Raw genomic sequence first — 13,165 nt, 5'->3', positions numbered from 1 at the left:
TTTAAATAAGTTAAGAGCCCACAGTGTTAAGGGTAAGATCCTGGCATGGCAGAGAGTGGGGATAAAGGGTATTTTTTTTCAGAATGGCAGCCAGTGACTAGTGGTGTGCCTCAGGGGTTGGTGCTGGGGCCCCAACCTTTCACAATATACATTAATAATCTGGAAGAAGGTACTGAAGGCACTGTTGCTAAATTTGCAGATGATACAAAGATCTGTTAAGAAACAGGTAGTATTGAGAAGCAGGCAGGCAGCAGATGGACTTGGACAGGCTAGGAAAGCGGATAAAGAAGTGGCAGATGGAATACCTTGTGGAAAAGTGTGAGGTTATGCACTTTGGAAGGAGAAATGGAGACATAGACTATTTTCTAAATGGGGAAATCAGAAGCACAAAGGGACTTGGGAGTCCTTGTTCACGGTTCTCTGAAGGTTAACGTTCAGGTTCAGTCGGCAGTAAGGAAGGCAAATGCAATGTCATTCATATCGAAAAAGCTAGAATGCAAGATCAGGGATGTACTTCTGAGGCTATATAATGCTCTGGTCAGACCCCGGGCGAGATTCTCCGCAAATGCGGAGAGTCGTAAAGGCTGCCGTGAAACTGGCCGTGTTCCGGGATCCGATTCTCCCCACCCCCCATCGGGGCTAGGAGCAGGACCCCGGGAATCACGGCGTTGTGGCCTTAACGACCGTCATTAAGGCCGCGCGCCAAGCCGGCTCCAACCGGCGCATGCGCGGGTGACGTCATCACGCCATTCGCGGTTCCGCATTTCTCCACCGCCGCCCGACAAGATGTGGCGGCTTGATCTTGTCGGGCGGCGGAGGGGAAATAGTGCGTCCCTTTTGGACGCAGGCCCGACGATCGGTGGGCACCGATCGTGGGCCTGTCCCCTCCCGAGCACAACGGTGGTGCTCCCGCCCCAAACGGGCCTCTGGATGCCCCAAACGGGCATCCAACACCCGTTTTTATGACGGCAGCAAGCAGGTGTGTTTGCTGCCGTGAAAAAACGGGCGTAAAGGCCCGGCCGCTCGGCCCATCGGCCGCGGAGAATCGCCGCTCGCCGTTTTTTCTGGGTCGGGCGAGGGGGGGGGGGGGGGGGAGAATAGCGGGAGGGCGCAAAAAATGTCGGGAGGCCCTCCCGCTATTCTCCCAACCGGCGTGGGGGGCGGAGAATCGCGCCCAACATTTTTAGTATTGTCACCAGTTTTGAGCCCCGTATCTAAGAAAGGACGTGCTGGCCTTGGAAAGGGTCCAGAGGAGGTTCACAAGAATGATCCCTGAAATGAAAAGCTTGTCGTATGAGGAACGGTTAAGGACTCTGGGTCTGTACTCGGAGTTTAGAAGGATGAGGGGATCTTATTGAAACTTACAGGATACTGAGAGGCCTGGATACAGTGGATGTGGATAGGACGTTTCCGGGAAAAACTAGAACCAGAGTCACAATCTCAAACTAAGGGACAATCCTTTAAAACAGAGATGAGTAGGAATTTCTTCAGCCAGAGGGTGGTGAATCTGTGGAACTCTTTGCTACAGAAGGCTGTGGAGGCCAAATCACTGAGTGTCTTTAAGACAGAGGTAGATAGGTTGTTGATTAGTCAGGGGATCAGAAGTTAGAACATAGAGCAGTACAGCACAGAACAGGCCCTTCGGCCCTCGATGTTGTGCCGAGCAATGACCACCCCACTCAAACCCACGTATCCACCCTATACCCGTAACCCAACAACCCCCCCTTAACGTTACTTTTTAGGACACTACGGGCAATTTAGCATGGCCAATCCACCTAACCCGCACATTTTTGGACTGTGGGAGGAAACCGGAGCACCCGGAGGAAACCCACGCACACAAGGGGGGGGACGTGCAGACTCCGCGCAGTTATGGGGAGAAGGCAGGAGAATGGGGATGAGAAAAATATCAACCATGATTGAATGGCAGAGCAGACTCGATGGGCCAAGTGGCCCAATTCTGCTCATATATCTTATTGTCTTATAGTCCGTAGGGATGTCATGGAGCGTACCATGAGTGTAGCGGATCAATGATTCCGCTGACTAGCCTGCGTAGGCGAGCCCTCCAATACTCTCCAGAGCATTTCTGCAAATTTGTGGTGGTTTGTTGCATTCTCTTCAACCTTGCTGTCATGAAGGTTCAGTCTTTTGTTGCAATATGCTTTAAAGGAACTGCAGAATGCTATCACTAAAAGGAAAGTGTGTCATGTGATCCAATCTTAGTTTGTCCTGTGAGCAGAACACAGCACACACAGCTCTGCTGCTGCACATATATTTATTCTCATGTGCCTAGTTTAAATAAATGAACTCACCAACGTCTTTACACAATTTCTTATGAGCGATTGTGCAGCACAGTAGCATAGTGGTTAGCACTGTTGCTTCACAGCGCCGGGTCCCAGGTTTGATTCCTGGCTTGGGTCACTGTCTGTGTGGAGTCTGCACATTCTCCCCGTGTCTGCGTGGGTTTCCCGGTTTCTTCCCACAAGTCCCAAAAGATGTGCTTGTTAGGTGAATTGGACATTCTGAATTCTCCCTCAGTGCACCCGAACAGGCTCCGGAGTGTGGCGACTAGGGGCTTTTCACAGTGACTTCATTGCAGTGTTAATGTAAGCCCACTTGTGACAATAATAAAGATTGTTATCATCTCTATATCATCACTAAAACATGACACCCTTGGCATCAGGGGTTGGATTATCCGTCAGCGGGATCCTCCACTTCCCCAGCAGCGCACTCACGCCCGTGGGTTTCCTGATGATGTGGGAATGCCCACAATGTTAAACACCATTGGCCGGCTGCTGCGACGGAGAATCCGCTGCTGGTGGAGGTGGGCGCTGCACCAGAAAACGGTGCGGCGGGACGGAGAATCCTACCCCAGATCTTTAACTGAACCACATGATGACGAAGGGGAGGAAGGGAGGAGGCATCAAGGATGACTGCATTTCCTATAGATTATCTGTGAATGTCTAATCAGCCTTCAGTTTTCCCAGAGCCCACATCGCCACAGTACCACAGATTCATAATTTCCCACTTTACCCCTCTGCTGTGGATCATAATAGGGTCCTCTTAGCTAAAGACCTGAACTAAAGGACGCCACAGAAAAGCTTTTTCATAAAACTTTATCCAGCAGCAATTTCAATAATGCTCAATTTATTGCCAAGGTGCACTCCCTTACTGCCTGTCCTATGGATTCCTTTGCCTGGCCTATTGCGCCTTCCTGTACTGCTCCTGAGGCTGCCCCATGGCAAGTGGGAAGGTGCTGACCTTCAGTTGGCAAGTCAGCAGTTGGCGATAGATAGAGTGCCATCAAGCAGCTCTGGGCCTTGGGAGCTTGGTTTTGGACTGCACCACCTTGGCACGTGTGGCAGCAGTTCTGGACTGGCTGGGCGTTGTGCAAGGCAGCATTGGTGGAAAGGCAGTGGTGGAAGCAGGAATTCCATCACCGTGAGAGAGATCAACATGCTTGTGCACAAAGGAGCCATTGCCACTTCCTCCATGAAACTCCAGTAAAGTGTCGGAGCGTAAACTGCTGAACTGCTGTTTAGCTCACAAGGCTAAATCGCTGGCTTTTAAAGCAGGCCAGCAGCACGGTTCGATTCCCGTACCAGCCTCCCCGGACAGGCGCCGGAATGTGGCGACTAGGGGCTTTTCACAGTAACTTCATTGAAGCCTACTCGTGACAATAAGCGATTTTCATTTCAGAATCTGCATGCTACTTTGAGCACTGGTATCTGCGGCCACAATGGCATCAGCCTGAATCTGTCAGGCCGGCATGGTGAAAAGCAGAGACCTTATGACCTCAGTTTGAACTTCCACTGAAGCACTTGAACTAATTTCAATTTTTGACCTGCCGCCTATTCACCAAATTTACTTCAATTGCAGGCCTTCTCTTGTGAATATTCTATCAGGGTCAAGCAAAACATAATCGCTTCCTGCTAAAACATTGCAAGAAATGTGATAGAGATAGTGTGATTGTGAAGGAGGAGTTATAGCCCTGAGTCAGACAGTGGCTTCTGCTTCTGCCCACCTCTTTTACGCAATTATGGTTCTGAATCACATGGAGTTCAATCATATTTTCAGCATTAATTCAGCATCTGCGTGGACATTCATGTCTTTACTTACCTTGCTCAGCTTGGTGAGCTCTTTAAAATATTTCCAGTGCTGAATAGTTGTCTGATGGGGTGATAGAATTGACATTGACATCCATTGTCACCTCCTCCCTAACCCCCAAGTGCCTGCAAATCCTGGGGCTTGGGAACGAGAGAGCTTTTTCTTTCTCATCTTTCCTTCTTCAAGCAGCATTTTCAATGTTTTTGAGGACCGGTTTGGCACCACACTCGCCCAGGTTATGCTCCTCCTCCTTCCATTGCTTTCTGCATTCAAGTGCAGGTCCTTCTTTGACTTTCTCTCTTCCTTTCTCTTCCCCTCCATGTCCACTGTGCCAACTGATGTGCTTCTGACTATTTAACTTGCAGCAGCCTTTGTCCTAACAGTGGAGAAACAATTAGGAGTGATACTTCATTGAAATCCTGCCCTGGGTACCTGGGTGAGAATCTTTCCCCCTATCAGATGAAATGTGGCCTGAAGTTTATGAGGTTCATGCACATGATGCTGATGTCTGGCCAATTGAGACGAGATTATAGAGATATGGGCCGGGATTCTCCGAAATCCCGGCCAAGTGTTCACGCCGGTGTCTAAACCGGCGCGAGCGACGCCGGCATCAACGGGCCTCCAGGCCCAGCTTCTCCCCTTCCTCGGCTGTGCTGTGCTCCGGCGGCGAAAGCCGGCGCGATACGGCCGGCGCTGGTTCGCGCATGCGCGCCACGGCCGTCTCCGTGCCAGTCCATGGGCAACATGGCGGAGCCCTACAAGGACCCGGCGTGGAGGAACATAGGCCCCCCCCCCCCCGAATTAGCACGCCTGCCGATTGGTTACCCACAATCGCGGGCCTGTACACTGTGGAGGACCCCGCCACCGGAGTCGGCTCCCCCCCACCCCCCCAACCAGGTCGGCCCCCGCAGCCAGAACGGCTATCACGGCCAGAATGGTAATCACAGCCATTACGGGAATTGAACCCACACTGTTGAGATCGCGTTGCACCGTACATCAGTCATTCAGCCAACTGACCTCCGAATGCAGTATATAAAGGGATGTCCTGTGCTGCAGCATCAATTCTTGTTTTCTCCAGCAGATAAAAAGTATGCCACTTATTGTCTAATCAAACTTCTGGTTTTGCTTTCTTGCAGGAAGAGTTAAAGTAGAAAATACATCAATACATGTGCAAACATATTTCCATCTATGTTTTTGTAGGTTTACTATCCTGATGAATGAATCTTTAGAATTTGGCACCCCGGAAGAAACCAATCCTCTATTACAGAAACTTGCGTTTTTTCACCACTTTACTGCAAGTTCTGTACCTTCTGCTGAGGTAGGTTCTAAACCAGGGGTGGGCAAACTACGGCCCGCCAAAGGTCTTTATGCAGCCCACCAAGATCAAGTCATTAAAAAAAAAATTTAAAAAAATTTTTTTTTTTATAAGGTTAATGTGGGGGGCTGTTGGGTACTGGTATAGGGTGGATATGTTGACTTGAGTAGGGTGATCATTGCTTGGCACAACATCGAGGGCCGAAGGGCCTGTTCTGTGCTGTACTGTTCTATGTTCGATATGAGGCGCCCAGAATCATAACCGGGTGAAGCGCCATTTTTGAAAAGTAGAGAAAAAGAGGGCTAAAGGCAGGATGCCGCCGGGGGAAGCGCTGAGGTATATGCCGCACGCTAATTGGTTACAACCGGGACTATTAATTAATATACTATGCGGCCCTTTAAAATTGTGAATTTCTGAATGTGGCCCTTGCACGGAAAAGTTTGCTCACCCCGTTCTAAACTATGATGTGCATAAACATTGGCAACAAGCCTTAGATTGAAGTATGCAACCTCATTTTGGAAACAGTATAATGTGTTATAGGAAAAGGCAACTACACTGGTCAACGAGGTCCATTTTCAATTTTAATCTGATTGTTTGGTGAGAAAGATATTTTTCTGAAATGGAATACATTTTGAAACAACAAAAAAATGTGTGTTCCTTGGGAAGAAGTCAAATGCCTTCACAGCACTCCATGTGGGTCATGGGGGCGGAGGTGTTTCTGCCTGGCCTGCAACCTCCCCCATGATCAGATATTGCCTGCTACAAACTGACCCTGCCTCAGGATTGGATACCCCTTTGAGGCTGGTCAGTAATTGCAACCCTGCACCCAAATTGTAGACCTGTTTGATCAGGAATTGAACATCCCACCGCTGCCACCCAGGGTGACATTTAATGCCTTCCGCGGAGGTGAGTTTGGTGTAGAGTTGTCTAATGACGCAGGATGTTAGGGTATTGTCTCTGCCACCTCTACCCTGGTTACGTCCGGGGAGGACAAGCTTGTGGACTGCCTTCCATCTTTGTTACCAGTTGAGGCCCTTAAGTGGCCAACTATTGCCGACTTTAGGGCCTCATCCCCTGCTGCTAGCATTGGCCATGCGACAGGCAGGGAATTCAATGTGTGGGGAACCCGAAAAGCAAACCCTGAGGCGTTACCCGTGGGCCTCGGCGGCAGGCGGGAGGAGTAGCGATCCTCATTGTCAGGCACTCAGTACATGAACGAGGGACCTGGCATCAGGAAGGACACGGGACACGTATCCTCTTAGAGAGAGAGTGACCAACTCCTTTCCCATGTTGCCGACAGACCTCCAAGATCCCACTAGCCCATCACACACCAACGGTCCTGGGTCTGGCTCTTCCGTGGCACTGTTATCAAGGAGTAGGCCGCACGTCGTTGGGACGGCCTCAGGACGTCACCGGAAGGCTCTCCCCCGATTCTCCGCCCCCGACGGGCCGAGTTCCCGACCACGCAGGGCACGTGTGCTCTCAGTTTTTGGGAACCCGGCGTGGCAGCTGCGGACTGTGTCCAGCGCCGCCACAGTGGGTGGGAGGCATGCTGCTGACCGGGGAGTGGGGGGGTTCAGCGAAGGCTGGGGGGAATGGTGGGGAGGGGGGGGGGGGTGGGGAGGGGTTGTTCAGGGGGTCACTATCTGGCAGGTGGGGTCCATGTTGTACAGCGCAAGGTGCGCACGGGTAGCCACGGACCCGGCAATTCTCCAGGTGTTTATATCGGGAAGGTCATGCATTTTAGGTGGCACAGATGCTAGCCCCTCACCGGTCAGAGCATCAGTGAGGGGGCAGCGCTAACTTTTTCATCGTAAACCAGACACATCCTCCGGACATAGCCTCAAAATCAGAGAATCCAGCCCTAAGTTTTAATGACAGAGTAGAATTGTTCCTGGTCCCCATTGGCACTAGGAGTGGTGTCCAGGAGCGATTCACTGCCCTTCTCCATGTAAATTTCTGCATCAGAGGGGAGTTCTCGGGATTCTTTCAGAATCCCGGTGTCAGCCACCATTTTGAGTGGGCAGCCGGATATTGAGATCCAGCGGCTCCTCCCCCCTATCCCACAATACAAATATTGCGGCCCCCCACACCACCAGTTGAATTATGGGTCACCCCCCCCCCCCCCCACTCCACAGCACATACATGTGAGGGTGACCCGCCCTACCACCCCACGAGACCCTCAACAGACCACCCCAACCGAGACCCCCCATCAGATGCCCCCATCAGATCCCTCCAACAAAGACCCACTATCCGACCACTTCCAGCCTCCCATCAGACTCCCCCAACATGTGGGGGGGGGTCCTCTGATGGGGGTTTCAGTTGGTGGTTTCTGATGGGATTCGGTTGGGGTACTGATGGGTGGTTTGATGGGGGTCTCTGTTAAGGGCCCTGTTGGAGACCTCTGTTTGGCATCTCTGATGGGGTCTGATGGAGGGGTCTCTATTGGGGATCTCTCTTGGGGTCTGATGCAGGACTGGGTTTTAGGAGTTGTGTTGTTGGGGGAGGGGGCACTCTGATGGACTTTCAGGAGGTGCCTACATTACACACTGACCCCATTGACTCACTGTGGGGTCCACCATGCCAGGGCCACACTTCGAAATACCTGCGCCAGTCATCACCTGCGCGAACCATGGCAAAGAAGCATGGAGCATCAAAGGGGCCTGGAGAATCAGGTTTCCAGCCCATTAATTGAATGCAAATAAATTATAATGATTCATTTGCATCCGCCCACTGGTGCGGGGAGACTGTAATCCCAGAACAGAAGCGGTGTCGGGCACCGGTCTTGGGCTGGATTCTCCAACTTTACGCCCGGAAATTCAGCGCAAAATGGCCACCGATCCATGATGTAGCTGGGAGCTGGCATGCCAGCAGCGTAGAGCACCCGGCTCTAGCTGCTGATATGGCCCGAAGAATTACCGGGTCCGTAGCTGCGTAAGGCAGCGACCTGCAGCGGCCGCACATGCAACATGGCGCCAGCCGCTCGCGGACCCGTCCTGCGAAATAGTCCCCCCCCCGCTTTGGCGGGCTCGCGTGCCCTGGACCACCACCCCCCACAGTGCCCTCAGAGTCTGGCAAAGTCCCCCTTGCCCGCAGATTGGCCCTCCCCCGACTGTGGCAACGCTGGACTGAGTCCACAGCTGCCAAGCCGAGAGGATGAGACCATGAGAGACCCATGGCGTCAGGAAAACGGCCGGTCGGGGGCGGAGCATCGGGGAGGGGAGGGCCTCAGGCAACGACCTGAGGCCGTCGATACGTCGCTTTGGAGGGGGTGGAGCATCACAAAAGTGGCACCTCCCCCAATTTGGTCGGGAACTTTGATTCTTCTTTTTCGCCCGACGCTCGATTCTCTGCCGGATCGGGAACCCTGCTATTACCGCCGGACAATGCAGCCCAAAGTGTTCTCTCAGGCAGGAAAGCGATGTGAAGCCCACTACCGGACCTTCCCACCAAAATTTAAAAAACTTTTTAAAAGATACTGGAGACGGGTCCCATGATGTCACGTTGCTGGGCGGACGCTGAGTGAGCCCATCCCACCAGCAACCTCAGCTTTCAAGAGATTGTGGCCCTTTTCTTATAGAATGACCTAATCTAAAAATAGGATTCCCCTCACAGACACGGATCCCCCGCCCAAAATCCCTCGCATGGACCTGCCGCCCCTTAAGAGAAGCCCCCCAATGCCAAACCCCCCCCCCCCCCCAACAAAAGCCCTCCTAGGCACTGCCCTCTGGCACTGCCCATTAGCAATGCCCCTTACTGCCAGGGGGCAGTGCTTCGCGAAGCCCAGCCGGAGTGAAAGTTGTTTTGGGACTTCCGCTGGATTTTCAGGCACCGCCATTCTCACCCACTAGAAACAGGGCAGAAATCCTGGCCTCTGACGTTTAAGTAAAAGATATTTGCCTCTCGTTGCCTGTCCAGTCCATTCTTGCGGACGACCCCATCCGCAACTGCCGGGACAATGAAATAATGTTCTTTTCTATGGTAAGTTGCCCAGAGCCTGGCTGGGAATAACATCCCGAATCTTCCCTGGCTCTTGTACAGAGCCACCTTTGCGTGGTTGAATTTGGCCCTGTGCTTTGCCGGGTCCGCCCCTATGTCCTGGTGCACTCTTATTTTATGTCCCTCCCAGTTGCACGCCATCATCTGCAGAACCCAGCGAAGGATCCTCTCTCAGTCCTGATACTTCTGGCTATTATGGTCCTCGGCTGCTCCCCGGCCCTGGGCTTTGGTCGGAACAACCAGTGAGCCCTGGCCGGCAGTTTGGGGAAACTGTCCCTCCCGACTAGGTTGCCCAGCATTTGGGAGAGCTTGTTCTCTGGGTCGCCAGTCTCCCTCTCTCAGAGGAGGCTGGGGATCCCTCGCCTCGTGGGTCCGCCCACCCGCTTGCTTGCCTCACCTCTCCTTTACTGCAGTTTCTGGTGTCCCTGCGGCCTCTTGAGCTTTTGCTTCCTGGCATTTTTGTTGTTCGCAGTGTTGTTGAGGGTGAGGGGATGTCGAAGTGTGGTTTTGCGGGCTAATTTCGGCCAAAAGTACCTATTTTTCTGTGGTATGAAGGAGAGCCACCTGATGTGTGACTACTCAGCACATCCCTGTGACCAGAAGTCAGGATCATGCACTTCTAATTCTAAATGTCTCTGGCTGAATATATAATTGTTTCTGTCCCAAAAATTTCACAACCCAGATTCCCAGGCTTCCCGCACTGTACCAGGCCTTCCTTTCCTAGCATCTTTGAATATAAAAAGTCCTCCTGTCTTGGTCTCTGAGAAAAACAATAATGTGAATAGAGGGTAAAAGGAAATGGAAGGAGGGGAGACTGAATCATAGAATTAAGGATGCCTTTGGCTTCTCGCACCCCTCCCCTTGGGGAAAATGAGTAGGAAAGATAAATGGAGGACTAAGGGGGAGGTAAGTACCAATGGAGTCAAGAGGATAGAAGTATGGTTGGATTATCAGGTAATCCAAATGGGAAGTGTGGTAGCATGACTAGAAGTACTACGGTACCTTGGAGTGTGAGCTACCATTAGTGGAGAAGGCTCGCTGCTCAATGGCCCAAGTGTTTGCATTTCATTGGTCGGGATGTAAGGTAGCTCCGCCCAATGAGGCGGGGTATAAGAACCCGTGTTCCCCAGCAGCCAACCTTCTTTCTGTACTCGAGCTGCTGGGGAAACATCTTGTTGATTAAAGCCTTCAATTCGGACTACTCCTTTGTTTCAGTAGTTATTGATCGCACATCAGGAAAAAATGAGGGAATGATGGGAATGTGTTAAGAGGGTGATTGGAAGGGCAGAGGACAGTTGCAAGATGAAGGAGTAAGTGACATGATAGAAACAAAGAGGTTGGGAGAAATATTGTGATTGAGAAGGAGCTGAGAGTATCAAAGGCCTGTTTTCATGGGTGTCTCCTTTGAAAATGTAGCCAACAGCCGTATTGTGTGTCTCCCCTAATTCCTACCTGAAAATAAAAGGCAGAGGGATGCAGAAGTAGAGGCAGATCAACACAAAAGACATCAAAGATGAAGAGTGCCATTCTCCAGCCGCGTTGCACTCAGGCGAGAGCACAACGTGACTAGAGGGTGGTGGGAGAGGCCTGCATGGAGCTTCCCAACAGTTTCCATGCCTCAAATGGATGAGACCAAATGACGCTCGTAGAAGAAGGTCATAAACCTACTTACGACCTACCTCGATTCTCTGGTTTCCCCAGGGAGGCTGCAGCCTGGCACTGATCAGGGCTGGTCCACACAAACGTGGACCAGGTGGAACGGTACCCGGAGGGTTTCCCGGGCTATCGGAGACGCCTGAGTGGTCCCCTGGCCCTCCCCCTAGAACGTGGGCACCTTGGCACTGCCACCTGCACTGCCAAGGGACCCAGATGGCACTGTTAGGCAGGAGCACTGCCTGGGTGCCAGGGTGGCATTGCAAGGGCCAGGCGGCGAGGGGGCCATGCCCATGAAATGAGGGTGGAGGGGGGGTTTGAAGGGTGGGCAGGGAGGTACGGGCCTCCGGGAGGTTGCGTGGTTGAAGGGTGGGTGTCCTAGAAGGCAGATGCCGTAAGGGGGCTTGGGGGGGTGGGTCTGATGAGGGGCAACCCCCAGGGACCCCATAGCAGGGTGTCCTCACTTGAGGGTTGTGAGGTAGTGTCCATGTGTGTGTGGGGGATGACATTGCCCGTGGGTGGGGGATGTGGGGGACCCTCAAGTTCACACAGAGACTGGGGCACCCTTTCAAAATGGCGGCCCGATCTATGAGCTCAGCTCCCCAGTACTAAAAAAATTCTAAGTGTGAGCTAAACCGGTGAGAAACTCCCCAGGGACCAAAAAAGTGACTAAGTGTCATTGAATAGCAGTGGGGAACTCGCTGGCAGAGCCGGCGGGAAACTCCTTAGAAAGCCACCACTAATTGACTTAGAAATTTTGGGGAAGACTCGTACCCCAAGAGCCCACATTCTCTGACTTTCATGGGCCTGCACATGCTTTCAGCCAACCATTATTAATTCTTACATCTTGGTTTTGACAGTGGAAACTCTCAGTAAACATACCACACACACCCTTCACCACCATACTCTCCGCACAATGAAGGTGGGAAGTAATGAGGCAAATAAAAATAATGATAGAATCCATGGCGGGACTCCGTTGGCAGCGGGATTCTCCCTCCCGCCAGCCGACCAATGGGATTTCCCATTGTGGGCAGCCTTCGGGAAATTCCCAGGCTGGTGTAACGGAGAATTCTGACAGCGGAGTATACAGCCCCATGACTTTAAAATAGGCGTGAGTTATTGTGTGTGTGTGTGTGTTTCTATGTCGTACACTGAATGTTAAACCTTTCCTTTATATTTTCCCTTTCAGGAAAAGTTATGTCTTTTGGCTGTTTCCCTTCCGGCACACCAACTCCTCAAGCTCGCAGTTCAGGATGCTCTGCTCTTTATCGTGCAATGTATTTTCAAGTGCTCCTCAAGACATGTGAAGCAGTGGTTCCAGTATAGGAAGTTGCCCTTTACACTTGAATGTGGACTGTAGAAAATAACACACTTTGGCTGAAGTGGACCCAGATTACTGAGCACACCAATCTGTTTGGAAGCATACACCTTTTAATTGTTTTTGCAATTTCACACTAGGGTGGGGGGGAGGGGGGGGGGAGGGGGGTGGGGGGTTAAGGAGGTTTTAGCCTAGCTGTGCGTGTACCATATTCTCGTGTTGGAAATAAAATCTGGCCTGCCATTGAAAAGGTTTCAATTGTTTGCTGTTTGAAGGTGAAGTACTTTTGCCCATGAATACTTGGTAATTGCCACTTTTCATTAACAATGGATTCAACTCCTCTGTCCTTCAGCAACATGCAGACTAGAAATGAGGCCTACCCTTTCCCACCGCCAGGCCTGTTGCAGTCAGCACAGGTACCTCTTCGCCATGTGCTGATTGATTTGATTTATTATCACGTGAACCGAGGTACGGTGAAAAGTATTGTTCTGAGTACAGTCCAGACAGATCGTTCCATACATGAAAAAACATAGGACATGCATAAATACACAATGTAAATACATAGGCACAGGCATCAGGTGAAGAGTGTGTACAATACTTTGCTTTCCGAAGTCAGTGATCAGCTTTTTAGATTTGCTGGCATTGAGGGAGAGATTGTTGTCGCTGCACCGCTCCATTAGGTTCTCTAACTCCCTACTGTATTCTGACTCATTGTTCTTTGAGATCTGACCCACTACGATTGTGTCATCAGCAAATTTATAGATGGAGTTGGAGCC

At 51.5% G+C, this 13,165-nt stretch overlaps 1 protein-coding gene across 4 annotated transcripts in view; it reads left to right on the top strand.

The window, feature by feature from the left end:
* Window positions 1–12,525, top strand: part of LOC119965893 — a 119,797-nt gene extending 107,272 nt beyond the window's left edge. For all 4 annotated transcript variants that reach the window (XM_038796863.1, XM_038796862.1, XM_038796864.1 and 1 more), the window contains 2 exons: window positions 5,305–5,422; window positions 12,261–12,525. In XM_038796863.1, coding sequence (XP_038652791.1) covers window positions 5,305–5,422; window positions 12,261–12,431 — 289 coding nt within the window. In that variant the 3' untranslated portion in view covers window positions 12,432–12,525. The remainder of the gene's footprint in view (window positions 1–5,304; window positions 5,423–12,260) is intronic.
* Window positions 12,526–13,165: the final 640 nt, after the last annotated feature.

This window comes from Scyliorhinus canicula, chromosome 5, assembly GCF_902713615.1.
Source record: "Scyliorhinus canicula chromosome 5, sScyCan1.1, whole genome shotgun sequence".
NCBI classification, from domain to species: domain Eukaryota; kingdom Metazoa; phylum Chordata; class Chondrichthyes; order Carcharhiniformes; family Scyliorhinidae; genus Scyliorhinus; species Scyliorhinus canicula.
The sequence above is the reverse complement of the archived record's forward strand: the minus strand, read 5'-3'. Positions and strand labels throughout refer to the sequence as shown.